Here is a 26,880-nt window from a genome sequence, read left to right on the forward strand (position 1 = left end):
CCTTGACATCTAACTTCAAGATACCTGTATGAAAATGGGTTCTATGAGTACCCACGAGTCTCCCCTTTACAGACATAGGCCTACCCACTTTATGATAATCACATGCAGTTTTGGGCAAAAAACGTTTTTTACATGCAGTATAATGTGTTAATTACGCCTTTTCATAATGGTGTATTTCAATATTTCTGCATATTGGGGGCCCTATACAGTCTTGGAATTGCATTAATTGGGTTAGACTGTAAAGCGGAGACTCTTGTGTATCCAATGAGCTCAATTGTATGAATGTGTGATGATGTTAGTCCCCATAGTAGTCATTTCATAGTGAGACCATGTTTTGAAACTTGACATCAATGTATAAAATGAGATGTTGTGACATCTAGGATAATCACAGCCTCATGAAACTGTTCAACCACAAACTAGAGACATTTAGAGAATGTGTAGCTTTCCTAGGTATATTGACAATAAGGGGGTTTCTGAGCAGTTCCAGAACAGAAGTACTCAAACATGTGAAACGTTTTTCATACCAAATCATCATTTTAGCCTTCTGACATGTATTCCTAATTTGTCATGTCCTATTTTGCAGCTGGTAACGTAGAAAGTAGTATGCCTGTCAAGCAGCATATTGCATGGAGAAAGAAGGCTGAGATGCTCCAGTCTTGGGTGGATGAGCTAGAGGAGGAAAATGGCATACTCAAGCAGCAGCTTGAGGACAAGAACTCTATACAAGAGCAAGGTTTGTACAGGTGGAGCAAAGTTTTACATTAGGGCTCTCCAGAACCTGTGTGGCTTCAAAAATAATTATGGCGCAGTATACCACAACAGTATTTCAGCTATTATTGAATATTATTGCCAGCCTTTCAATATTATTTTTTCTCAAGTAACTATTTTTGATTTGGCCTTATATTTTTACATTTAGTGCATGTAGATATTTAGCTGGACAATGTGTAGGGTCACTAATGGCGTGTGTCCATATAGCGTTTTTCACTGAAAGAAAACTGCTGGCAGGGCGCTTGGGAGCACTTCATTTGTTTTTATGACAGTATCTTGACAGCATATCATCGCCCCTTTGCTTTTACGTATTTGGGCTACTATCAATTGCATTTAAAACTGTATAGCCTCCTATTGGCTGCTGCTTTATGTGCATCTTTTGAATTGCAAACAAAAATGGCTGCCAAGCCATCTATTTTATTATTTTTTTATCAGGGACAGTGCACATTGATAAACATTACTGTAAATATGCCAGAGTTAGCCAAGAGGCTATTTTTCATCCGTAGTCCCTGGACATGTACTTTCTACATGTATAGGTCTCTGCTCAGTGTTATACAAAGGGGTTTGTAGTTTGTTCTTGATATTCAGGCAGAGTACTGCAAATGTATTTTGCGTTATAAATCAAACTCTTGAAATGTTCAACAAAAATATTAAAAACAATTTAACAGAGAAAATAAAAATTCCCAGGGAATTCATGTCTCTTATTTGGGCTATAGTATTTACAATATTTCAGCTATTGTTGTCATTTTTAAGGAATTCCTTTAGGAATTTAATTAACTTCACTTGTGTATAGGCTGTTGACTGCTGCCTTGTCATAGCATATTGCTCTCCATTTAAAGATGAATTGGCTTAGACCACATGAGCACTAATTGATTGGAATTCATGGAAATACACTAATAGTGATAGAAACATTCTACACAATGCAGTTTGAAAGTAGCAGACTAATGCATTTTCTCATACACAACTCCTTTTTGTATATATAAAACACAAGACATCCCATCTAAAGTTTTGTGCACATTATTTGTACTTCTGCAATGTTTCTTCATACCCAATCTAACCTCCACCGCATCAATTAGTATGCACTTCAGTTCCTGTACAACCTCAAACCACCTTAGGTTATCAGTTGCTCAAGCTCAGTCACACCAATGTAATTCTGTAATGTTGTATATTGTGATAAAAGCAGACTCCTCTGGGCTTTAGGCAAATCCTTTGTGGGGACTCAACTTAAAGTTTATTTCTGTTTGTCATTTATCATTCATCAACAGATGGGAACTGGGAAGTAATGGCCACTGGAGATAAGGAGCTGGAGCCCATGAGGTTGGACTCCAGCACGGATTCCAGCAACGATTCCAGCACTGACTCCAGCACTGACTCAAGCTCTGACTCAAGCTCTGACTCAAGCTCTGACTCAAGCTCTACCTCTGACTCTTCTGATGAGGGAAAGAAGAAAAAGAAGCAGAAGAAGAAAGGCAAGAAGAGAAGCAAAAAAGGGAAGAAGGAAAGCAAAAAAAGGAAGAAGGAAAACAAAAAGGCGAAGACGTCAAAAGGAAAAGGAGAGCGAGGTATAATAAACTAAGACACCTGCTGAATGTATTTAGGTGTTAGGTAATTAGGTTATTATTGTGAGCTTAGTGCTTTATACTGGGTTTGGGTTGGGGCATACAATCCCATTGACCAATCATCATCACTCTTATCACCAATGTACTCTTCATCGTGCCGGAGTGGTTGGGGTGTAGGTTGAATGAACTAAAATAGAGACACACCACATGCTTACTAGAGGTGTAAATCTTCACTGGCCTCACGATTCGATTTGAATACGATTCACCTGTCAACGATTCAAATTCCCAACGATCCTCGATGCATCTCAATGTATTGCATCCTCAATTTTCTATATTACTGCACATAGCAAAACATGTTATCAATTAATACAAGCAGTCAGATAAATCTGAACTCCCTTTTTTATTTAGAAAGTGCTTTCAAAGATCTGACTGTACAGACTTTAATATAAAAGCTTCTTTTCAATACCAGTATCTGTGTGAGCCACCTCACATAAACTTAATAAAAACAAAACTTAAATAATTCTACAGTGCATTACAAGTGTGTTGTAATCTACAAAAATAAGGTTTTCACATAGAAGCTCAGTGTTTCCCTAGGCTGACTGCTTTGGGGGGGTGAATGGGCAGGGAGATAACTTTTCAGATTATTCCGACATCATGTGAATGCAGCACAAAGTCGATGGCATTTACACTGCCTAGCAGCTACGGACCTTCCCTTACTCATAGTTCTTCTACTATGCGATATCTATGAGCGCACAGCGGACGTTTGATTCTGCAAGGAAGTGCAACCAAACAAAAAGTTGGGGATATTTAAACTTTTAGTGGCGAAGCGCAGCCAGAGAGTACCCGCAGCCAATCAGTAAACAGAGTCCTGACATGTTGACCTATGTTATAAAGAATTTCTTGTCGCCTGAAACACATGAACACGCCTCAGAAAAATGTCATCATTGTGGCGATCTGCTCTTCGCAGCTGCCTGATGTGAATTTGGCATAACAGAGCAGCTGTTATTGGTAGTGAGAGCAACAAGTTAGTGGACTGCAGATCGTTTGAATGCCGCCTCACACCTCCTCACACACAGACACCCCGTGTGTGCGGAGGTGAGAGGCGGCATTCAAAGTGTAAAGCTCTGCCCTGGTTGAAACAGAGATCAGAGGAGAGGAAAGAAAATAGCGCAACAGAAAATGACAGCAGAACGCAGTAAGACTCTCACTAAGCTGATATGAAACCAAACTCCTGATTATGTTCCGTCACTGCATCGATGCAGAATCGTACATCGCGATGCATCTTATAAATGGAGAAATGTCCACACCTCTAATGCTCATCTACTATGGCTGTTTGAGCTGAACCTGTAATGAATAATGAAATATAAATAATGTTCTCACCAGTTTTTACCACCAATATGTTTTTTATCAATAAATAGCCAATTATCTAACTAGATTTGCACACTGCACATACAGGCACACTACCTAGTACCTACTATAAAATACAACACATGTTCTAAAACAAACGGGAAGTCACACACATTCATCCAAGTTGTAGTCCCTTTTCAAGAGAAAATATGTGAGAAACACTATGGCTCACCCTGCAACTAAGACATTGCACACAATACACACCACAACAATTATTTGGGGGCCATAACATTTATTGACATTAATGTATTCTTTATTTTTCAGTGTCTTCCATCTCAGATGTGGTGGGAAGATATCGGCGTGTCCTTAGACTGGTGCAGAGAGGCTTCAAGATGACCAAAGCTTTTAAGAAAGCTCATGTTTCCAGGAATGCTGTGAAAGACACTGCAGCAATTGCTGAAGTATTCCTGGTGGACAAAAGTGTCCTAGACCAGTTTAAGGGTAAAAACACACTTTTAAAATTAGCCCAACTCTGTCAGAAGAAAATAGTCGGTGAACTGGCAGAAAAGATTGCTGAAATGAAAAGCAACAAACAGCTCATCCCCTTTTCTGTCAGGTAATTCTGAATGTGGGTTGAGCGTTGTTGTGGGGGGTGTCACTACCCGATCTGCAGTGTGCATGTGCGAGATGGTCCGCCATATTGGATAACTCCGGATGGCAACCGACGGCAACCCAAGTAGGACAACATTGACACAGTGGCTTTTGGCAAAGCTTAAAAGGAAAACGAGAGAGAGATGAGTTATTGTTATTACAACGTGACTTCACTATTATTTAACAACTCTTTTTATTGGGTTCTTTTATTTGGGGTTCAGTACATTGTCAGAATAAGTAAGGAATGAATTTAACTTCTGTTAGACAGCTATCATACTGAATACATATTGACTGTGAATGTATGCAAACATGTTTGGCATATAGCTGTCTAACAGAAGTTAAATTAACTTCTCACTTATTCTGACAATGTACTTAACCCCAAATAAAAGAACCCAATAAAAATAGTTGTTAAATAATAGTGAAGTCACGTTGTAATAACAATAACTCATCTCTCTCGAGTTTTATTTTTGAGCTTTGCTAAAAGCCACTGTGTCAAGTGTCCATCTTGGGTTGCCGTCCGGAGTTGTTCAATATGGCGGACCATCTCGCACATGCGCACTGCAGATCGGGCAGAGCTGCAGATCGGGTAGTGACAGGGGGGACGGTTTTTCATTTTGGGAAGCTACTTTGGGGAAGTGTTTTGGCGACCTGTTAATGATTATGTTTAGATGTCCTTTAGTAGGATTGAATGTGGTTCACAACTGTTCAGTGTTTTTACTTGTAGTATGTTATTAAAATAAAAAAGCTTTCTTTCTCTCATATGCTGTGTATAGTGTTTGTTCTACTGTGCTTTATAACCTGGTATTGACTTCAGTTATCCAGTGTTCGTGATCAGTTGTGCAAAACATTTCGCTTTATTTCCCATGTCTGTTGCATATAATTAGTGGATGAATGTATGTGTTCTGTTGATAGGTTATAGACTTTCTACTGTTCTCAACTGTTTTTCACTTTAATTGGATAGTCCTAACACATGCCTACAAACACTTAGTGGAGAACCTACTAAAAGTATACTAATAGTCAACTCTAGATTAGTTGACGATCAACAGATAGTCAACTAAACTCTAAAGTTGCTTATCTGTTGATCATCAACTAATGCTTAATGTAATAGTCAACTGAACTTTAGTTGCTTATCTGTTGATCATCAACTAATGCTTAGTTACTTGTCGGTTTGAACGGTGCTGTTGAATGTCAACTGATGCACTGTTGACATGCTACTAAATGTCAACTGATGACTTATAGAGTATTAACTATGGACTATCAAAATAAAGTGTTACCCAAGTATATTCTCAGCCTGAGTGTCGTCAACCAACATCAGTCATCCGTGACCTTATTAAAGAGGCTGTTTGGGGAAAATGCAGACATCTGGTCCACAAATGTAATGTTCCAAGGCCCGAATTCAGAATAAAATCGAATAAAGTAACTAGATGCCACAACAAACGGTTCACAAAGGATGTACGTATATGCTTCAGTATTAAATAGGCTTTCTTCAGTAGCCTATGCATTTTTGTTTATTTGCAAAAGGATAAAAAACAAAAGGAAAAACGGTTTCTGATGTCCATATTCAGAGGAAAATATCTCGTTGAAAAAGAGGAAACATTTAAATGGAGGACAATTACATCATAAAAAAGGAAGAGAAATTAGCAAAAAGATGGAGAAAGTTATAAAAACAAAGACCAGGGTTCATACACTTTTTCACCAATGATTTTCAATGACTTTTCCATGACTTCTCAATGACCTTTACCTCATTTTCCATGACCAAAAAAAATTACCACTGAAAATGGTTTATTTTAACATGGAACAGGAAAATAAGGTCTGCATATGAAACATGTTGTGCCTATCTAAAACAAATCAAATAGTAGGCTTACTAGCTTCTACACGCTAAAGCAACTGTAGTCAGGGAGGCAAACTCATCAGGTATGAAAAAGGTGACAAGGATCCGAGCCCCCCGACCCCCCGGAATATCGGCTTTAAAATGAGGAATAACAGATGATTTTAGCAGTCAGAACAACTAAAGCAGCAGTGTTAATAATAACAGAAACGCCAGAGTCACATCTAGTAGAAATATATAAAAGCATTTATTTTAATTGTGCAGCAGTCAGTTTATAATTTTGGCAGCACTGTTGAGCATTTTGGAAATGTATTTTCATGCCTCTGTGCAAGGCTTAGTCTTTCTATCTTTATAGCCACTTGTGTAAAGTAACTAAGTTCATAAACTAAACAAGTACTATACTTGGGTACAATTTTGAGATACTTGTACTTTATTTAAGTATTTCAATGTTTTGCTACTTTGTACTTCTACTCCTCTATAAGTTCAGAGGTACATGGTGTACTTCTACTCCTCTACAGTTCAGAGGTACATGGTGTACTTCTACTCCACTACAGTTCAGAGGTACATGGTGTACTTTTCCTCCACTTCATGTATTTAATACCTTTAGTTACTTTACAGATGTGGATAAATGATGTGAAATATAACCAATTGTTGAATCAGACTTTAGTTCCACCTGGAGTAAATCCACAAGCTACCCTGCAGTATACAAAGTCATTCAAACTAGCTGCACCTTTACCAGCTTTGAGAAGACTTTCATGATCAATCATTATAAAACATATCATATATATTATTCTGAAATGGACCTGTCTGCACAATGACAACTTTTACTGTCGCTACTTTAACTATATTTTGATGATAATACTTTTGTACTTTTACTTGAGTAACATTTTGAATGCAGGACTTTTACTGTAACAGAGTATTCCTACACTCTGGCATGCCCGGCGCCGTGGGAGGGCCAGGCCCTCCCATTTGACATTCCTGCCCCATTGTGTCATACCCAGGGTTCTTACACCTTTTCCAAAGTCAAATTCAAGCACTTTTCAAGCATTTTCAAGGTGCATTTTCCAGCTTTTCAAGCATCTTACAGCTGTTGTAAATTACATATTTATATACACATACTCAAATGATTATTTCCCTACCTCACATTAAATCAGATGTTCTTTATGCTATAAACAAACAAATGTGTGTTTAATAATAGCATTCTACTTGAAGATAAAAAATTAAAGAAAAAAAAACTAAGTTTAATATTTCAAAATGAGTGACCCATCTGTATGTCCCATATAACCTGTCTGAGCCAATATAAAACAATCAGCCAAATAACTTTTCAATACATTATTGATTACTATTTTTGAGGTACTTTTAGGTTGGCAGTAAACACAAGTCAGAGGTACATGGTGTACTTCTACTCCACTACAGTTCAGAGGTACATGGTGTACTTCTACTCCTCTACAGTTTAGAGGTACATGGTGTACTTCTACTCCACTACAGTTCAGAGGTACATGGTGTACTTCTACTCCTCTACAGTTTAGAGGTACATGGTGTTCTTCTACTCCACTACAGTTCAGAGGTACATGGTGTACTTCTACTCCTCTACAGTTTAGAGGTACATGGTGTACTTCTACTCCTCTACAGTTCAGAGGTACATGGTGTACTTCTACTCCTCTACAGTTTAGAGGTACATGGTGTTCTTCTACTCCACTACAGTTCAGAGGTACATGGTGTACTTTTCCTCCACTAAATATTTAATACCTTTAGTCAGGGCTCGACATTATAAATGGCCCGCTGGCCCGGAAGCACTATTTAGACACCCCGGGCCAGCATAACGTACTTTCCACTTGCCCGCTCGGGCCACTAAAAATATTGTTTAAAAAAAAATGTTTCCTGTGGTATTGGTATTTTAACTAGCAATTTTGTTAAATTGTTTTGTTTATTAACGCTACAACATAGCGTTTCGTGAGTCGCTTGTCGTTGTTGGGTGAAAAGCAAACAGCTGTTTCCTGCGGAGCGCAGCGTGAGCAGGCTCCCGTGAGCGGGAGCGCGCTCCTTCACTACAGACTATCACGCCACCTAACCATTCGCCAAAAATGTTTTTAATACCAGCGGTAACCGGCCAAGCGCCGGGCAAAAAACAATCTTCAAATAAAAGAAAGTCACCGGAGGAGTTAAAGGAGAGTGACAGGGAGCATGAGAAGAAGAGGGAGAGAAAGTTTCAGCTTGATCACTGGATTTGGCTTCTAGTGGTGTAGTGACGCGTCCTAAAACCCTTTTATAATCTATCGTTTAGATTTATGATTAGAAAATTATAAAAGTAGGGTAGACATGTGGAGATTATCCGGCTGAACAAAACGTGCATTTATCAAACAGGTTTGTTTTCCACAGACCTTATTTCCAGCTATTTTCCAAAACCCTGTGGAGAAATCCCATTGCTCTTTTGTCGAGGGAACCAGCAGCTTACTTCCTGGTTTTAGGACGCGTCACTGCACCACTCTATATGATGCCAATACAAACAAGGTCTTCTGTCGGCTCTGTACATCAATGCCGACCTATGCTGACAAGTAAGTGAAGAGTAGACAATATAAAGGTATTGGCTATAGGGAAATGTCCCAGCAGTTTAGGATAATGAAGGATCTAATCTAATATAGCCATTACATTTTCTAACTCCTAATGACAGGAAGGCAGAAAGTGCATTATACAAATAATAATACTCATAATAATAGCACACATTTTTTAACAATGACCACAATATCATTATTTTAATAAACCAAATATGAACAATTGAGGAAAATGAGGAAGAACTGATTGTTCAAATGTTGTAGTACAAGTAGTTGTAAGGGAAACTTCTGTAGCAATGGAGAGTCAGGACTCAGAGAGACACGGGACGAGCAGGAGTTCTGATGTCAAACACTGGCAGTTTATTGCAAGAGTCGGCCGGAGAATTCATATCACAAATCACAGCAGCAGAAAGTTCTGACTGCACCGGTGGGTTGCCATGTCAATTCTGAATCCCTTCTCATCTTGGCAGACCTTTAATTCGCTTCACTCAGTCAACTCACATATTGGGGGAAGGTGTAGTGACCACCTGGAGGTACTGAATTATTTACTTGACTTTATGGCTCTTGTGACCGAGAGTTGACCGGTCATAAAACTCATAATGTCAGTAATAGGTGAAACTTCCCATTCCTTAAGACAGATAACAGACATCGGCTTCTTCGTAAACGTCAACAGGCCGAAAGGTCAGATATCTTAAGTAAAGACAAAATTAATCCCTCACAGTAGTAATGTAGTTAGTGCATAAATTACTATTGCAACAAATGTGTTAATTTTCTTCATTATAAGTCGATTTTTTTTGGACGAATGCTCCGGGCCAGTGGTTACAATGGTGGGGCCAGTGACAATACAATTCCACCGGCCCGGAGGGCCAGTGGCTTTTTACCCTTAATGTCTACCCCTGCCTTTAGTTACTTCACAGATGTGGATGAATGATGTGAAATATAACCAATTGTTGAATCAGACTTTAGTTCCACCTGGAGTAAATTCACAAGCTACCCTGCAGTATACAAAGTCATTCAAACTAGCTGCACCTTTACCAGCTTTGAGAACACTTTCATGATCAATCATTATAAAACATATCATATATATTATTCTGAAATGGACCAATCTGCACAATGACTACTTTTACTGTCGCTACTTTCACTATATTTTGATGAGAATACTTTTCTACTTTTACTTGAGGAACATTTTGAATGCAGGACTTTTACTGTGACAGAGTATTCCTACACTCTGGTACTTCTACTTTTGCTAAGTACAAGATCTGAGTACTTATAATTTCACTACAAGATCTGAGTACTTGTACTTTTACTCAAGTACAAGATCTGAGTACTTATTCCACCTCTGGTAGTGTATTAGTCTGAATTGTAGCCACAAAATCACGCAGAGCTGCATAAAAATAGCCTCACAATGGTAACAAGTGGAAAATAATATTTACAAATGTGTACAATGATTTGTAGGTAATGCTGACTACTCAAGACACCTGACTTATACATCTGCAAAGGAAGACTGTGTTCATTCTACAATTACATGGGATTAAAGCAAAATGTAGTTTTACTTGTATAATACTTCAATTTGATATAAAAGACAGTTTGTTTTCATCTGTTTTCAAATAAACAAAGTCTTGGCTTTCAGAATATTAAACTTGTTTCGGCAAATTCAGATGATAAATACAACTTTGAAGCTTCGGCATAATTACAAGCAGAGAACGGACTAATGTATCGTCACAGCAGGCATAACAACAGCCGGTGTTTTTTGTGAGTGTTTCCCCGGTACACAAACACACACACACTCGCGAGCTTCCCCCAGACCAGTAATACAAACGAAAATGTGTCTTCGGGTCAATGTGACTGATTTCGATAGAGCAAGTCACATTTGGTTTAGGCACGAAACATACTACCAGTAGAAATACATTGCTTTCAAAATCGCTCTGTGTCGAATCAATAGATTATATTTCGTGACTATAACACGAAATGCCGTGAGTGCTTCATCCTCTGAACACCACACGATGGCGACTGTAACGCACATAACATAGGTTACGCTCCTCTGAAATGATTGTCCCCTGCAATTATTATTATCCCTCAATAGCTGTTTTATGTAGAAGCGAAGCAATTCTTTTCTTTTAATCTAAAAAGCGAACTATTCAGTCAGACAGCAATTTATTGTAAAAGTAAAGCATTTACATTTTCAAGCACTTTATCTCAATTTCAAGCACCATTCCCAAAATTCAAGCACTTTCCCAAAACACCACGTCAAATTTCAAGCATTTTCAAGGATTTCAAGCACCCGTACGAACCCTGCATACCGTCACCACCTGCGTTGCCACACCCTGTACCACACCCGCCAGCATCCTCCTCCTTCTCCTTCGTGCCGGTGCCTCCACTACAGACGCTACCTTGCAGCACATCAACAGGTACTATTGGGCCAGCAACCGCTCAAAGACCAACAGCCCCAGATGATCTTGGGGTTAATAAACCCAACCAGGTGAAACTGGATCGTTATCCAGGGAGATTGTTTTCAGGAAAGAAGCGCACTTTTGCCGCTGCATGGTACAACAACAGACCACGGCTTGAAGATTCGTTAAAAGCAGACGCAGCCTTTTGTTTCCCCTGTAGACAGTTTAAAGTAAATACGTCTTCATCTGATGCGGCTTTTACTGTCAAAGGCATTACAGACTGATAAAGGACTGCTAAGGCATGCCGCATCAAAAGATCACATTTCATGTGAGAGTTTGTGGAGAGAGAGACAGATACGCGAGGAAACAAATAAGGAAATGAGTACTTTGGTGCGCACAGATCAGCTGGCACGGAACCTTTATTACGTGTCAGCTGTCGTTGATATTATAGCTTTTTTAGCTGTCAACCAACTCCCTCTCAGAGGTGACTCGATTCACTCCACAGCATGTCCGAGTGCAGTGCATAGGAGAATAAACCATGCCCAAGGCGGGCTAAACAGTTCATCGTCTCCGTCTCTACTATTTATTTCCGAGTGCAGCGATGAGGAAGCTGCCATCCTTAACCAGTGTGCCTTGCTCGTGATTTACCAGTGTTTGCGCTGCCACGCACACAATGTTTCAAAAGTGGTTTCTATGTTGCCCCTTATTCGTGTATGTATTTGCGATAAGTGTGCGTCTTTACGCAATGCTGTTGGCCTTGCTGTTTGATATATATTGTGCCGCAGGCCCGCAGCACATGACGGTTTTGTGTGCCCTCCCATGAAAATCATATGCCCTCCCTTTAGATTTGTTCTGGCGCCGGGTCTGCACTCTGGTACTTCTACTTTTACTCAAGTACAAGATCTGAGTACTTCTACGTTTACTACAAGATCAGAGTACTTCTACTTTTACTCAAGTACAAGATCTGAGTACTTCTACTTACTCAAGTACAACATCTGAGTGATTCTACTTTTACTCAAGTACAATATCTGAGTACTTTACTTTTATTAAGTACAAGATCTGAGTACTTCCACTTCTACTAAAGTACAATATCTGAGTACTTCTAATAAAGTACAAGATCTGAGTACTTCTACTAAAGTACAAGATCTGAGTACTTCTACTCGAGTACAAGATCTGAGTACTTTTACTTATCTGAGTACTTCTACTTTAACTCAAGTACAAGATCTGAGTACTTCTACTTTTACTCAAGTACAAGACCTGAGTACTTCTACTTTTACTCTAGCACAATATCTATACTTATACCACCTCCGTTTATAGCCTATGAAAAAAACTATTAGAAAACGAAGGCTAAAGCTAACGTTAGCAGATAGTGACAATGTATGCTAGCTAGCTAGCTCAACGATTCCTTAAATGATATTGCGACAGAAAAACGTTTCAGTTCACATCACGCTCTGCCGCTCTGCTCTGAACACCTGAACGGCCCGTTCTAACAGCTGTTCACCAGCGGCTCAGTCTGTGCCACAGTGACTCCGCACAGTTAACGAACGCACCGTAGCTAATGTAGCTGACCCTCATCCCGGAGCAGCAGAGTTCAGCCGACAGGCAGGAAGACTCGCGCTTCATATATTAAAAAATAACACTATGCGCGTCATGATGGCACATAACAGCTCGCGACCGCAGATTATTTCGGCGATTAGATCAAATGTAAATTATATTTGACGCAACTTTAGTTACATTTCCATGACTTTTCCAAAACTTTGGGAAAAATATTGTTTTCCATAACTTTTCCAGTGCCTGGAATTAGCATTTTGAATTTCCATGACTTTTCCAGGTTTTCAATGACCGTACGAACCCTGAAAGACACGTATGTCTTGCCCTTGCTTTTTTAAGAATCAATTTGCCCTGCAGACCAATTTTGTCCCAAGCTGTCAAGAACGCGGGGCTGCGGAGGTAAAACTATCTGCTAGAAAGGAGAGAAAAAAAGGAGGGAAGGTTTTAGAATGGCGTCCAGAATGATAATCTCTCTCTCAGCGGGTTTGGAGGAGGTGTGCCTCGCTGCGAGCCCATTTGTTGGCGGCAGCTCTGCAGTCTGCTGCCAGATGTTGGGAGCGTTGCGTGTGATCGCTGGTCCCTCGTGGTGCTCTCGCCTCTGCTTGTGCACACACACTCACATCACACACCTGCATGTTAAAGTGGAAGCATTCACATGTGGATATGCACACACATGCATGCACTCTCACTTCCATCAAACACACACACTTCCTCCCTTCCCACCTGCGTCACGCCCTTCATTCCTGGCTCTCAACGGGCCATGTGTCCCGGTTACGACTGCAGTCACTTGGTCAAGGTGTGCCCTCGAGCTAGAGCTCACCAGCAGGTCTGACACATTGCTGAAGCCGCAGTCTTGACCTGTTTGTTAACCCCGTCCCTCACTAATTTGTTCCATGTTTGACAGACCCATTACGGGGTTATTACATGTTTCTAGCACAGTTAGAAAGAGAGGTCTGTCAGTGACTGTTTGCTTTGTGCTTACCATTTGTTCTGTCATAAGTAGTTACTTGAGCTAATGCATACTTTCGCACTTTGGCTAAGAATAATTGAGTCTTTTGTTTAAATCAAAAATGAAAGAAAATCATGTGGCATCATGTGCAAAAATAGTTGCTAAAGAAAAGAAACAAAGAAAACTTTGAATGTCATATTGCTGCAGCATATGTTTAAAGTTGGCCAAACAGAGAAAAGGTTGTTTATATAGGGCAACTTCTTGATACACGTGTACACATTTTTATAGGCATTAACCATTTCAAACTTTTCAAAATTCAAATACATTTACAATGGGGAAGGATACTTAAAAAATTAAAAAAGTTGCGTGCCATTAATTTCCCCAACATTTTGGTAAAAAAACCACACGTTTAATCCATGTTGGTGTACAACTACAAAAAGCGTCGGTTTGTTTTCTCATCAGGAAATGCAGACTCAAACAAACGATTTTTAAATCATCATCCTCACGATCATTTAATGTATCATATGTTTGCCGAATTGACATGAAAGCACTAATAAATGTAGTTTCATCCACTTGAGTTTACAACTACAAAAATAATCGATTTGTTTTTATATCACATCTGACGGGAGGAAATTCAGCAGCTCCAATTTTAATCCTAATTTAATCATCTTCACCACGATCATTTATGTTTATGTTCGCCGAATTGACATGGAAGCACTGACAAATATGAATATTACGGTGGCCCTGAAGTGCAAGACACCACAGCATTTCACAAAACACAACAGCATTTCACAAAACACAACAGCATTTCACAAAACGCCACAGCATTTCAGAAAAACACCACAGCATTTCACAAAACGCCGCAGCATTTCACAAAACACCGCAGCATTTCACAAAACACAACAGCATTTCAGAAAACACAACAGCATTTCACAAAACACAACAGCATTTCACAAAACACCACAGCATTTCACGAAACACCACAGCATTTCACAAACTACAGCATTCACAAACGCCGCAGCATTTCACAAAACACAACAGCATTTCAGAAAACACAACAGCATTTCAGAAAACACAACCGCATTTCACAAAACACAACAGCATTTCACAAAACACCGCAGCATTTCAGAAAACACAACAGCATTTCAGAAAACACAACAGCATTTCACAAAACACAACAGCATTTCAGAAAACACCACAGCATTTCACAAAACACCGCAGCATTTCACAAAACACCACAGCATTTCACAAAACGCCGCAGCATTTCACAAAACACCACAGCATTTCACAAAACACAGCAGCATTTCACAAAACACCACAGCATTTCACAAACACCACAGCATTTCACATTGGACGGAAAGGGTATTCCTTAGGGAGAACACTTCTTGTTTGTGATTGGACAGAGCCAGCCAGAGAAGCACTGCTGTGATTGGTTGTTTTTGCTGCCAGTCAAGAAATGACGCTTCGTGATTGGCCCAACACATCAGCTGTTAGCTGTTAGCACACACTCAGAGCTCACAGCTCCTCATATCTGTTCAGAAACTGGACAAAAGTTCAACATATAAAAACACAGACTGTCTATGTCATGGTGAATACAGTCGCTGCTTTATTTGTGTCTATATGACGTTGTTGTGAGTGTGGACGGAGCAGCTACAGGTTAGTTTAGCCTGATGGATCCGATTCCGATAGGATTTACATGGAGATACGCCCCGCCCCCTCTCCAGCGTCTTGTTTGAATAACAGGAGTAAACACAGAATGAATGCTTTATTAATTCATGGTTTTTAAGGGGCTTATCTCCATGTAAATACTATGGTAGACTACTCAATATTCGCATCGCTCTAATCACTCGAGTTTCACGCGGCTGTCAGCTGTGTTTGCTCCTGTCATTCAAACAAGACGCGCTGGAGAGGGGGCGTGGCGTATCTCCATGTAAATTTATGGGAGATACCAACTACAACAAAATGAACATATTTGACCGTGATTTAATGGTGATACATGTTTCAAAGTGATGCCGAAGCAACTACATACTGATAACGGTTAGTAAAAACCATGAATTAACGCTTTGACAAGTTTGCAGACAAGACGGCAGGCGAAAAGCTTTTAAAATGCGTGTTTTCTGAATGGAATCGGATCCATCAGGCTAAACTAACCTGTAGCTGCTCCGTCCACACTCACAACAACGTCATACAGACATAAATAAAGCAGCGACTGTATTCGCCATGACACAGACAGTCTGTGTACATGTTTAACTTTTGTCCAGTTTCTGAACAGATATGAGGAGCTGTGAGCTCTGAGTGTGTGCTAACGGCTGATGTGTTGGGACGGGACCGGTTGGGACATATTGCGCTGTCGGGCGTTGACCAATCACAAAGCGTCATTTCTTGACTGGCAGCAAAAACAACCAATCACAGCAGTGCTTCTCTGGCTGGCTCTGTCCAATCATAAACAAGAAGTGTTCTCCCTAAAGGAATACCCTTTCCGTCCAATGTGAAATGCGGCGTTTTGTGAAATGCTGTAGTGTTTTGTGAAATGGTGATGTGTTTTGTGAAATGCTGTAGTGCTTTGTGAAATGCTGTAGTGTTTTGGGAAATGCTGTGGCGTTTTCTGAAATGCTGTGGTGTTTTGGGAAATGCTGTTGTGTTTTGTGAAATGCTGTAGAGTTTTGTGAAATGCTGTTGTGTTTTGTGAATTGCTGTGGTGTTTTGGGAAATGCTGTGGCGTTTTCTGAAATGCTGTTGTGTTTTGTGAAATGCTGTAGAGTTTTGTGAAATGCTGTTGTGTTTTGTGAAATGCTGTAGAGTTTTGTGAAATGCTGTTGTGTTTTATGAAATGCTGTAGTGTTTTGTGAAATGCTGTGGCGTTTTGTGAAATGCTGTAGTGTTTTGTGAAATGCTGTTGTGTTTTGTGAAATGCTGTGGCGTTTTGTGAAATGCTGTAGTGTTTTGTGAAATGCTGTTGTGTTTTGTGAAATGCTGTTGTGTTTTGTGAAATGCTGCGGCGTTTTGTGAAATGCTGTAGTGTTTTCTGAAATGCTGTTGTGTTTTGTAAAATGCTGTGGTGTCTTGCACTTCAGGGCCACCGTAGGGAGCTGTAGTCTGTAGTCAAATTCATTAAAACGTTATTAACGTGCCTAAACTCAGTAATTCACCATTTCTACGCTTGACAACACACTTTGTCCGTGTTTGGCTCTCTCGCCCATACATCCATGCTCTCGCCGCACAGTGAAGCGTTCCCGCATTGACGTCACTTCCGGCTTCCCCCAAAACTTCAAAATGAGTCGAAGGAATTTCCCCGCGATGTTCGAAATTATTGATATTTATCGGAATGGTATCGCACCTTCTTTTTTAAACTGACGGTTCAAGATGACTAGTAGCCCAATATTTCATTGCACACCAGTTGTTGGGAGGCTGTCACAGGCTCTTTAAGCTAACATGCTAACTATCTTACCACTATCAGCAGTGGTTCTCAACTGGTCAGGCCTCGGGACCCACTTTTTACTTGGTCAATACATCGCGACCCAACATTTTGAAGCACTGAAATCTATTCAACAAAAAATTGTGCTGTAATATATACACTTTTCAGCATACAATATTAACTAAAGTGAAGTACAGTGCATATATCCCTTATATCCCTTCACATAACTAAAGTATGCTTTTAAAAAAGGTTTAATGAGATGATGGAATCAAAGCTGAACTATATAAAAAGGCACACATGCTGAAAACCCAACCCCAGCAGGGGGGTCTGGGGGGATTCTCCCCCAGGAGATTTTTAGAAATACTAACATAAACTATGCATTCTGGTACACTCTGAGAAGAAAATAAATAAATCTATTATTACCCGACATATTAATAATATTTTATGCCATTGTTTGTTTTTTACTTTGTTCTGACATCTTGCTGCGAGAAGAGTAAAGAGGAGATAGTCTGTGTGGCTCCCATTGTTCTGTGACCTGTCAATCATCAAACCGGGGGTCATATTTCAATGTGTTCATTTGTATCTGAAGTTGTACCTATGGATGTATAAAGAATAGTTCTACCGCAAAGTTATTCTCCGTGGGGACTTCCGGCAACAATCTTGATTCTGATTGGCCACAAGACTCGAAAAAACATCAGCAAAGATATTTTATTGAGAAGATGATCACTATGTCACAGAAGTTTTCAAAACCGTTTATGGTCCCCGGTACTTACGGCCCGTCCACACAGCGGCGTGCGTTGAAGCTTCCAACGCTTCTGCCCATTCACTTTGAATGGGGTCACGCCGAACTGCATCGTGGGAAGCGACGCGGAGGTTGCTGGCGTGGCTCGCGGCAAAAGTTGAGCAATGTTCAACTTTTGACGCCTCGGCAGAAGCGTCAGCCAATCGAATCATATGCCAGTACAAGCTCTAGCCAATCAAACCACTGCTTGTGTGTCAGGGGCGGGAGATTCATGTGATTGGTTGTTGGTCGAGTGTCAGACACGCCCGCCGGCAAGCGTCAACGCACGCCGCTGTGTGGACGGGCCTACAGTCCAACGCCTACTGCATGCAAAGCGTTAGAAAATTGGGCCTTCAAAATAAAAGTTTGACTTTTTTCCCCAAAAAAAAGAAATTCCAATTTTTTTTTCTTCACTCACACATCCGCGACCCACTCGAAACGGGTCCGCGACCCACTTTTGGGTCGCGACCCACCAGTTGAGAACCACTGATCTAGAGGACTTTGCTGTATTTATAAGACAATTAAGTTTCATGGTGTGTTTTTTCTAGCCCTGATCTTTAAAGCAAACAATGAGATCCTTTTTTCCGCCAGTGCAGCTCTGCTCAGACAAATGTTTGTGGTCTCCAATCTGCCAATACATTGTGGCTTAAGACCATTTTCTCCAGACTGGTGAAGGGAAATAAACATGGATCACAAGACATGAAAGTCCTGCAAGATTTAAACTCTTCTTCCAAGACAAATATTCAAGCTGAGACACAGCTTGAAACTGTCTTGTTTTCACAGTTTGTAACAGTGCTGAATCTTGATTATCTGTGTGTGTGTGTGTGTGTGTGTGTGTGTGTGATGTGTGTGTGTGTGTGTGTGTGTGTGTGTGTGTGTGTGTGTGTGTGTGTGTGTGTGTGTGTGTGTGTGTGTTGTGTGTGTGGTGTGTGTGTGTGTGTGTGTGTGTGTGTGTGTGTGTGTGTGTGTGTGTGTTGTGTGTGTGTGTGTGTGTGTGTGTGTGTGTGTGTGTGGTGTGTGTGTGTGTGTGTGTGTGTTGTGTGTGTGTGTGTGTGTGTGTGTGTGTGTGTGTGTGTGTTGTGTGTGTGTGTGTGTGTGTGTGTGTGTGTGTGTGTGGTGTGTGTGTGTGGTGTGTGTGTGTGTGTGTGTGTGTGTGTGTGGTGTGTGTGTGTGTGTGTGTGTGTGTGTGTGTGTGTGTGTGTGTGTGTGTGTGTGTGTAGGCTACTCCTTTCTTTGTAGGGCTGATGGTGCTGGAGCTGGTGGTGGGTTTTCTGAAGACAGGAGCCCCAGTGGTCACCCTCAGTGATGGACTCACCTCTGTATCTGCTGGAATGATCTCCAGAATCCCACTGTGAGTGTTTGAGCTGCTCATAGTTGGGCCGTACTATACTTTATAATCAGATAGTGGAGCTGCATGTCATACCAGAAAAAAATACTTTTTTGTTAACTCATTTGTATCAATATGGTACTGTAGATAGTAAAAGTGTGTCAAGATGCACAAATGAACTGAACTGAACATGTTCTCTGTGTACTGACTCCCTCAGGTTGTTCATGAGAGGCTGTGAGCTGACTGCTTACATGTTCGTGTGGGACCGGTACCGCCTGTTGGAGCTGCCCTGGGACTCGGCCTGGACCTGGTGGATCGCCTTTCTTGGCGTGGACTTCTGCTACTACTGGGTGCACCGCCTCGCTCACGGTACCAGCACCAACATTCACACTGACGTTCACAGCTCACAACTAAGGCTTTAGTTAATCACGGCTTAAAAGTGTAGTTTATTAAAATGTTTAATGTGTATTATACTATGGTATTACACAGAAACTTTTACCTCTGTTGGCTTAAAAGGAAGATGTGACATATTTTTAAGTTTTGCTTCATCGCAAAGCACAGTGTATGTGGTCCGCTTGGATTCATGGTGGTTTTAAATTGTGACCACATTTTCTGTTGGAATCGATTTGAACGTCAGTCAAAACTTGACAAATATGCCTGCAGTGTAATCCTCTTCTCCACTGATAATACAAATCGTTAGTTTGTTTTGAACTTATATTTTCTTTTAAATATGGCTAAATTCAGTAGGCATCTCATACATGATATAAAGATGCATTTTGTAAGTTTTACATATTTGAAATTCTAAAAATAATGGTGTTGTGTTTTCAGTGATAAGCATATTGAATTGTACATTTACTTTGCCAGTATAACTCCACTACCTACCAGAATCATACCAACAGACTCATCTATCACGTGTGCCTCAGATAATACTAACACAAAACTACAAAGCCAGCTGATGATAAATGGTTGTAATATGTTGATTAGTTACCATCCCTGTAGGGAGGAGCACACACATCATGCTGTCCTGGACATTGTGGAGGAAGCAATTATTTTTGAGTTACATGCAGCTGCTTTGGAGCTGTGCAGATGTGAGAGACCGTGGCCTCCAGAGAGATGTGGTCTTAACCCGGAGCTCTCACAGCAACAAGCTGCATACAGTCACAACTCTAAAGCAGTGATGTCCTGCAGCATCACTATAACACCAGTTATAAAATATAGAGCGGATACAGTTTTGTACAGTAGTGGCTCAACATGTTTTTAAAAATGACTCTTCCTTTGTGTGTTGGCTCAACTGATGCACGTGCCAGATGCTCAGCTGCCACAAAGCACACCGGAAGAAAGTTATTTATCTGTGGCCTGCACTAGATGTTTATTTGTGTCAGTGGCACATCAAGCTGCCCGCTGTCTAGTCCACATAGTTTTGGCTGAAAGTCGAAAATCTGGTTAAACATACGTTTTTTTTTTAACCGACTCACCAAGAACTGACCGACATGATTTTGAGGTGACCGTGACTGTGAACATTGTCCTTGGATTTAAGAACATTTTGCAGCATTAGATTAGTGAAAATGCCCTTGCTTTTGTGAAGAGTAAATAAATCAAAGTGTACTGTATCTGTGACATTATAATGGAACTTTTTAATATGAACTCTTAAAATGTTGTGTAAATTGTGTGAAAACCTTAGTAAGATTTTTGGCGGGGGGTGTGTGTGTCTACAAAAGGTCTAGTAGTGATAGTAGTTTGCCACTGCTGCATACTGATGCATTGGCATGCAAAATCAATACTTGTATCTGTTCGCCCCTGAAACCCAAATAATGTAATCCAAAGTCTGCCTGAAACTGAAAGTAAACTGAGATGATCGATTATTCAACAAAATGCTTAGAGCTCTTGTTAAATTGAAAGCAGAGACTGCCTGTCCCGTTCTTTTCATCCTCTTAATGACATTTGTGCACATTCATATTAATATATTCATTTGTACATCAAAACATGATTCCAATGTGCAGCACTCTACTACATAAGACTTGTCCTGTACTTGGGTTGTGCAATTAATCGTTTTTTAATCGCAATTACGATTTTGGCCTGCCACAATTACGAAAACAACATAATCGAAAGAAACGATTATTTTGCTTTGCTAGGTTGTGACAGTGCACTGCAACATATTTGATCTAATTTATTTTAGTCTAATTGATTTATTTTTATTTATCATATTTATATATGTTTAGTAGCTTGTGGAAGTATGCTCCAAAATATTTGTTGATGATCAAATTATTATTTGTATTTGTTTTAAAGTTCAATATATGGACGTTTTAAAAGTCAATGAATAATCGTATTTAATAATTGTGATATCAATTATTGACCAAAAATAATCGTGATTATGATTTTTGCCATAATCGAGCAGCCCTATCCTGTACAGATACACAGTTTTGGGGCATTATCATTTTGTGTAAAATGTTGGCATGTTGCTGTGGCTGAGCAGTTTTTGTTATTTAACCCTCTGTGTTCGAGCCTAATTCATCATGCATACAACCCATGGTTTGTTGATCTATGAAACCAGGCTGAGCAGCACATATGGATGTTCCAACCTTATTTTTAGAATTGCAGCTGTAATGTGTGACTGAATGAAGTGTGTGTTCCCGCTGTTGCCCTCATTGCCTCACGGTGCAGAGGAATGACGTTCACTGTATCACATATCTGCTTGGTTTATTTGGTCGGATTTTTTATTTATTTTTAACTGCAGAATCATTTAGACGTCTCAATATTTTTTCCACTTGCTTTCATTTCCTCAGAAGTGCTCACTCAGGATATAAGCTTTTCCCCTCGTTACCAAAGTGAAGCGGTTGTCCCTGACCGCAGCGCAGGCTCCGCACGGTCCTCACTCGTCACTCTGGTCAGCCGAGGTCATCTCGGTTAACCTCCGACCTCCATCTTTTCCTAGAACAAGATTCAACCAAAGCCTTTCAGTGTGTGGAATATATGTTTCCTATAATAATGCACCGAGGAATGAGACAGATGTAGGATGCAGCTATAACGTATTTTTCAGCAATTTAACGAGTGTCAAACTGTCATGTAACGCTTCTTTAGAAGTCTTATTTATAGTACTCATATTCGTAGTTGATTTTTGCCTCAAAACATCAAGAACCCTGCATCTCTAATCCAATTGTGTCAAGACATATGAGATATCATCTTAATCTTTCATAATAAGACAAACGAGGGAAATATGACATCCTCTGCTGGGAAGTACTGTAAGAGCCCTTATTAGCCTCAGTGAAGAATATCATTTTCAGTGTGACCAGTTTTATGGCCCCTTTTCTCATATTTTCCCTCACATGACTTCCACATGAAAGGGCAGCTAAAAACGAATTAAGTGGAAAGAGCTTTGAAAGGCCATCGGCCTGTGCTGATGCCATCTTTACTCAGGAGACGTTACCGCTTGGTTTTGCCAGACGCTGTGATCTTTGTGATAACAACAGATTTGAAGTAAGTGAGCTGCCCCTGTCTGCAGGCCTTTGGATGAAGTTCAGGATTCTGCAATGACAGATGTATTGTGGCTTGTGGCTAGACCATATTTGTGGCCTTTGTTTGGCATTAGATCTGATCTGCGTAGCCAAAGACCAGTTGTGGTTCAAGAGGTAAATGTGGAAGATCAAACTTTTGAATGAACTTTGTGCACACAGACTCAAATGAAGTGCTCGTTTATCTAAACTTTTGATATCTATATTTACTTAAACTCTTATCACTGCTGCATGTCCAAGAATCGATATACTGCAGCTTTAGTGAGTCATGGTTATATCTGTTCTTGCTGTTTAAAAAAAATGTGGTTTGATATTGTGTTTGAGAAGAGAAGAGGCTTTCAGTTGGTGACAGATTGCTGGTACTGTATATCTCTTACCCCTGAAATAACATGCTCCTTGCTAAGTATTTAACCATTTATTATAGACATTGGTTTAATAACCTGGTGAACTATAAGAATTGAAAATAAATTCCAAGTTCACCCACATTGTCTGCTGCTTTCGCTGTCAGACAGACTATATATTTAAAACGTTTCTATTCCTGACCGTCCTGAAACCAGATGCTTTTGGGTGAGCAGGAGGCTGACTGTTCGGATGCGGCCATATTGTTGACAGCCCTGTTGATTCTGTTTATTCTAACCTCATATCGCAAGCGCCACTAATAGCAGCTCTGCTCTCGGGCGGCATCTATATGCAGGCATGTCAGCTAAGTTGAGGCCATTAATCAGCCAGTCAGCTGTCTGTACTCTTGATTATACGTGAGGTAATGGAGTTGCGCGACAGTCGTCTCACCACACTGGCTGCTGCTGCTGCTCTGTAGCCCAGAAACATCCGATAATCACCTAAAAGTCCCTGTGGACTGTTATCATTGCTTCCTAATATGATGGATTTCCTGTTGGGTAGTGAGTGATGGATTCATTTTCAGTGTGAAGCTGTTGGTTATGGAGAGAAGGGGGGGTATAATTGACAGGAAATCTAGGATTGTTGAATAATTTGTTTTTGGTTCAATTTATTTTGTAATACCAATAAATGTAATCCCAGATGAATGTTGACAGTCCTGAGAGAAACATGGAGAAATCTGTGGTTGTCAATCAAAACAGTGACACATACATCAATTAAGAGAATAAAGGCTGTGTCAAAATGAAAGATCAAAATGTGATTGCTGCTACATCCATTTACAAATAGTACAATACAACATAAAAGGTACACTGCAAGTTAGCATTATGCTACTGCTAGAAACAAATAACATATTTGCCAGTGACAGGCTTCAGGATTGTCCTCTTTTCCTCTGAGCATGGTGCCAGCACAAGAACCACATTTTTTTTCGTTCGACACACGGGAGCAGTGCTGATGGATGATGACATGTCTCCGTTTAAATCTGTTTCTTTCTTTCCTAAATCGCAGTGCCGCGACAGATTAATAGCACCATTTGACAGATTGAAACAGATTGTGTGAAGTGCAATCAGCTTGTAAGATTGTTGTTATTGCACAGACTTATTTTCTAAAAGTGCCTTTTCAAAGCAAATTGTTTTGTCAGGTGATGTAAGAAAATTGCCTTAAGCAACAAAGCGGGTTTCTCCAATCTGTCTCTGCTGAACATTATTTTCTGTGTGTTTTGTCTTACTGAATCTTTCTGGTCATTACTCACCTGCCATTTTAGTTAATTTCCTCTTAAGGTTTTATCCTGTGTTGTCGCAAATCTTTATGGTTTACTGTGTTACCTGTGATTCTAATATGTCCAGTCTTGAAATGGAAATGCAGGAGGTGGCAGCCAGACTATTACATTTAGAGGTACGAGTTTTGCATATTGCATTTAAGTCATTAGGGAAATGAGCAACACATCCTCATCTCTTCATCCCTTCTCTCAGAATAGTATCTCTTTATAGGATGTATAATGTTATGTTGTAAAATACTAACACTTTATAAATACAACACAATGTTGACCCATTCACGTTCCAGTCGTGGTCAATTTTTCTCCTGAGTTTTTTTTGTGTATATTTTTCTCTATTATATCACAAAAGATGTGATAGTTTCTTTTTTGTAAAACACATCACTTCAAAAATGTTAGCAGACAATATGTACAGTATTGAACAGTTTCTACCCTCAGGTCCCTGCCGAGCAGCCCTTATCAACATTTCCTCTCCTAGCACCTCACTACATCCTCTTCTCCCTGTCTGCGGGTGTGTCCGCACCCCCCCGCCCCCACTCCCCTCAGCAGCAGTTGTCAAGAGAAACAGATGTGCTCAGCATATCTCCTCTGCTCCTCCGTCGGGACTCAAACGATGTGGATGTTATTGTTTAAAGAGGAGCTCCTCTGGGCTGTGTGGCAGGGCGGAGGTGGTCGGGGGCTGGGGGGGTTAACCTGCACCCTCCCCGGGCGCTCAGGTCTCCATAAATCTTCACCATGACGGCGAGTTCCTGGCCCGGTGCAGGTTGCAGGGCCTACAGAAGAATATGGGCCCCCACTTGCTTTGCTAGGTCTGTCTGTACAGTGTGGTCAGGATGTGGGGGTCTCGCTCACGGCAGCAGCAGAGACCAAGTGAAAGGTCTCATGGGAGGCAGGGATAACATCAACAGTGATCTATAGGTCACTGCGCTCACAACTCTCTGTCTGCTGTGTGCGCGAATGAAGAGAGAGAGAACGTCTACTGAGAGGGAGAGAGAGAAATGCTCTGATTGAACCTAGTCATCACAAAGAGATAATGTCCACAGGGCCTGTGTGCGCGGCATTTTAACAAAGTGTAGAAAAGAAGAGTGTGTTATGATCGTTGAGAGGGTCGCTGAGCTCAGCGGAGGCCATCGTTAGGATGTCTGCTGCCCTTGTGTGCTTCCTTCCCTACAGACTTCCCTCTATCAACAGGTGACCAGCAAGCAGTGCTGAGGACAAACCTGCACTGACTGAAGTGTGAATGATACATGAAGATGAGTGCTAATGCCTCACATGTGGATTGCTTGTAGTTTCAGAGTACGGTCACAACCTTTTCATCAAGCTAACTCGGCCAAGTCTCATCTTGTCGCCCCAAAGAAACACATGAAAAACTAAAATGCAGAACTCTTCTTTATTTAGTTTCCTGTATTTGAATTTAATTTGGATGGAAATTCTGATCAAAATGGAAAAACAATTATTATTCAGTTATTAGGATAAAAACGATTGCCCTTTTTATATTCGTCATAAATATGTCGAAATATTCATTTTATAATTCATTGACAAACACACGTACAAAATGGGAGTTGATTTCTTTTTATCTAGGTATTATAAATCTCCCATAAACCCTGGGTTTTTACAGCATCAAATATAAAATCTATCATCTCCTTTATGTTAACAACAGAGAGCAGCAGCAAAGTATAAAACAGTTTTATATACGGGATTTCAGTAAGTGAGCATTAATAGAATTGTAAGTGATACAGTGTTGATTATATTAAATATAACAGAAAAGCCACTTTATGTCACCCTTCACTTTCTATACGTTTTTTAAAGCCTGTTTGTGAGAGCTGTAAGTGGGCCTGACCTGGGTTAGTGTGTTTAGTTTAGTGTGTGTGACTGAGCTGCGTGGCACAGGCATGAAGTATGGAGCAGCGGAGGGGAGTTGGCTGACTGTCCCACCGAGTCCAGAACTCGCTGTTTGTGTTGGCACCCCATCCAAGAACCCGCCAATCCAAACACTAGAGGGCTGTTCACAGGCCATTACCCGTGTGATTGACACGTCGGCCCACCACTCAGAGGACCTGCACATGAAGGACACCGTGTGTTAGTGCCAGGAATTTGTCGCTGAGGGGTGATGATATGGCAGCTGATTGATTGACCTGTTATAAGCGTTTCACAGGGTTTTGTTGGTTTAAATAGAGTCGATTGGGACTTCATTCTCTGATGATTATTTTTCTTTTTGACTAGTCATACTTTCCTTTTGTGGCAGCATATCGAGATACCGATTGATCATTATCGGCACTTACTGCAGGACTCCACTGGAGCTAAGTCATGGAGCTCAATAGGACTTTGCCATTCTGGCGTTTATACGACTCGGTTATGTAAGCATTGCTCCTGACAGGGTTGATTTGAACATAAACACACTCTGTTAAAGTCTAACTCAGCCATGTAACATGACTGATGATGACTTATAGGCCTTGATTATGTGTCATGATATAATTCAACAGTATTGACCAGGTCATTATGATCGGAAATCGTAGAATTACATCACCCTACTGCCAGACCTCGTCTCACAGTATGGTGATTCCTGGTTTTGAATACCAGAATAGCA

General features: G+C 40.5%; 1 protein-coding gene across 1 annotated transcript in view; it reads left to right on the plus strand.

Annotated features, from left to right (window-relative positions):
- The window catches only part of LOC117543283 (alkylglycerol monooxygenase-like), a 56,704-nt gene that overhangs the window by 15,355 nt on the left and 14,469 nt on the right, over positions 1-26,880 (plus strand). The window contains exons 2-3 of the mRNA XM_034211456.1: positions 19,012-19,142; positions 19,336-19,487. Coding sequence (XP_034067347.1) covers positions 19,012-19,142; positions 19,336-19,487 — 283 coding nt within the window. The remainder of the gene's footprint in view (positions 1-19,011; positions 19,143-19,335; positions 19,488-26,880) is intronic.

Source organism: Gymnodraco acuticeps, unplaced genomic scaffold, assembly GCF_902827175.1.
Source record: "Gymnodraco acuticeps unplaced genomic scaffold, fGymAcu1.1, whole genome shotgun sequence".
In the NCBI taxonomy this organism is placed as follows: Eukaryota; Metazoa; Chordata; class Actinopteri; order Perciformes; family Bathydraconidae; genus Gymnodraco; species Gymnodraco acuticeps.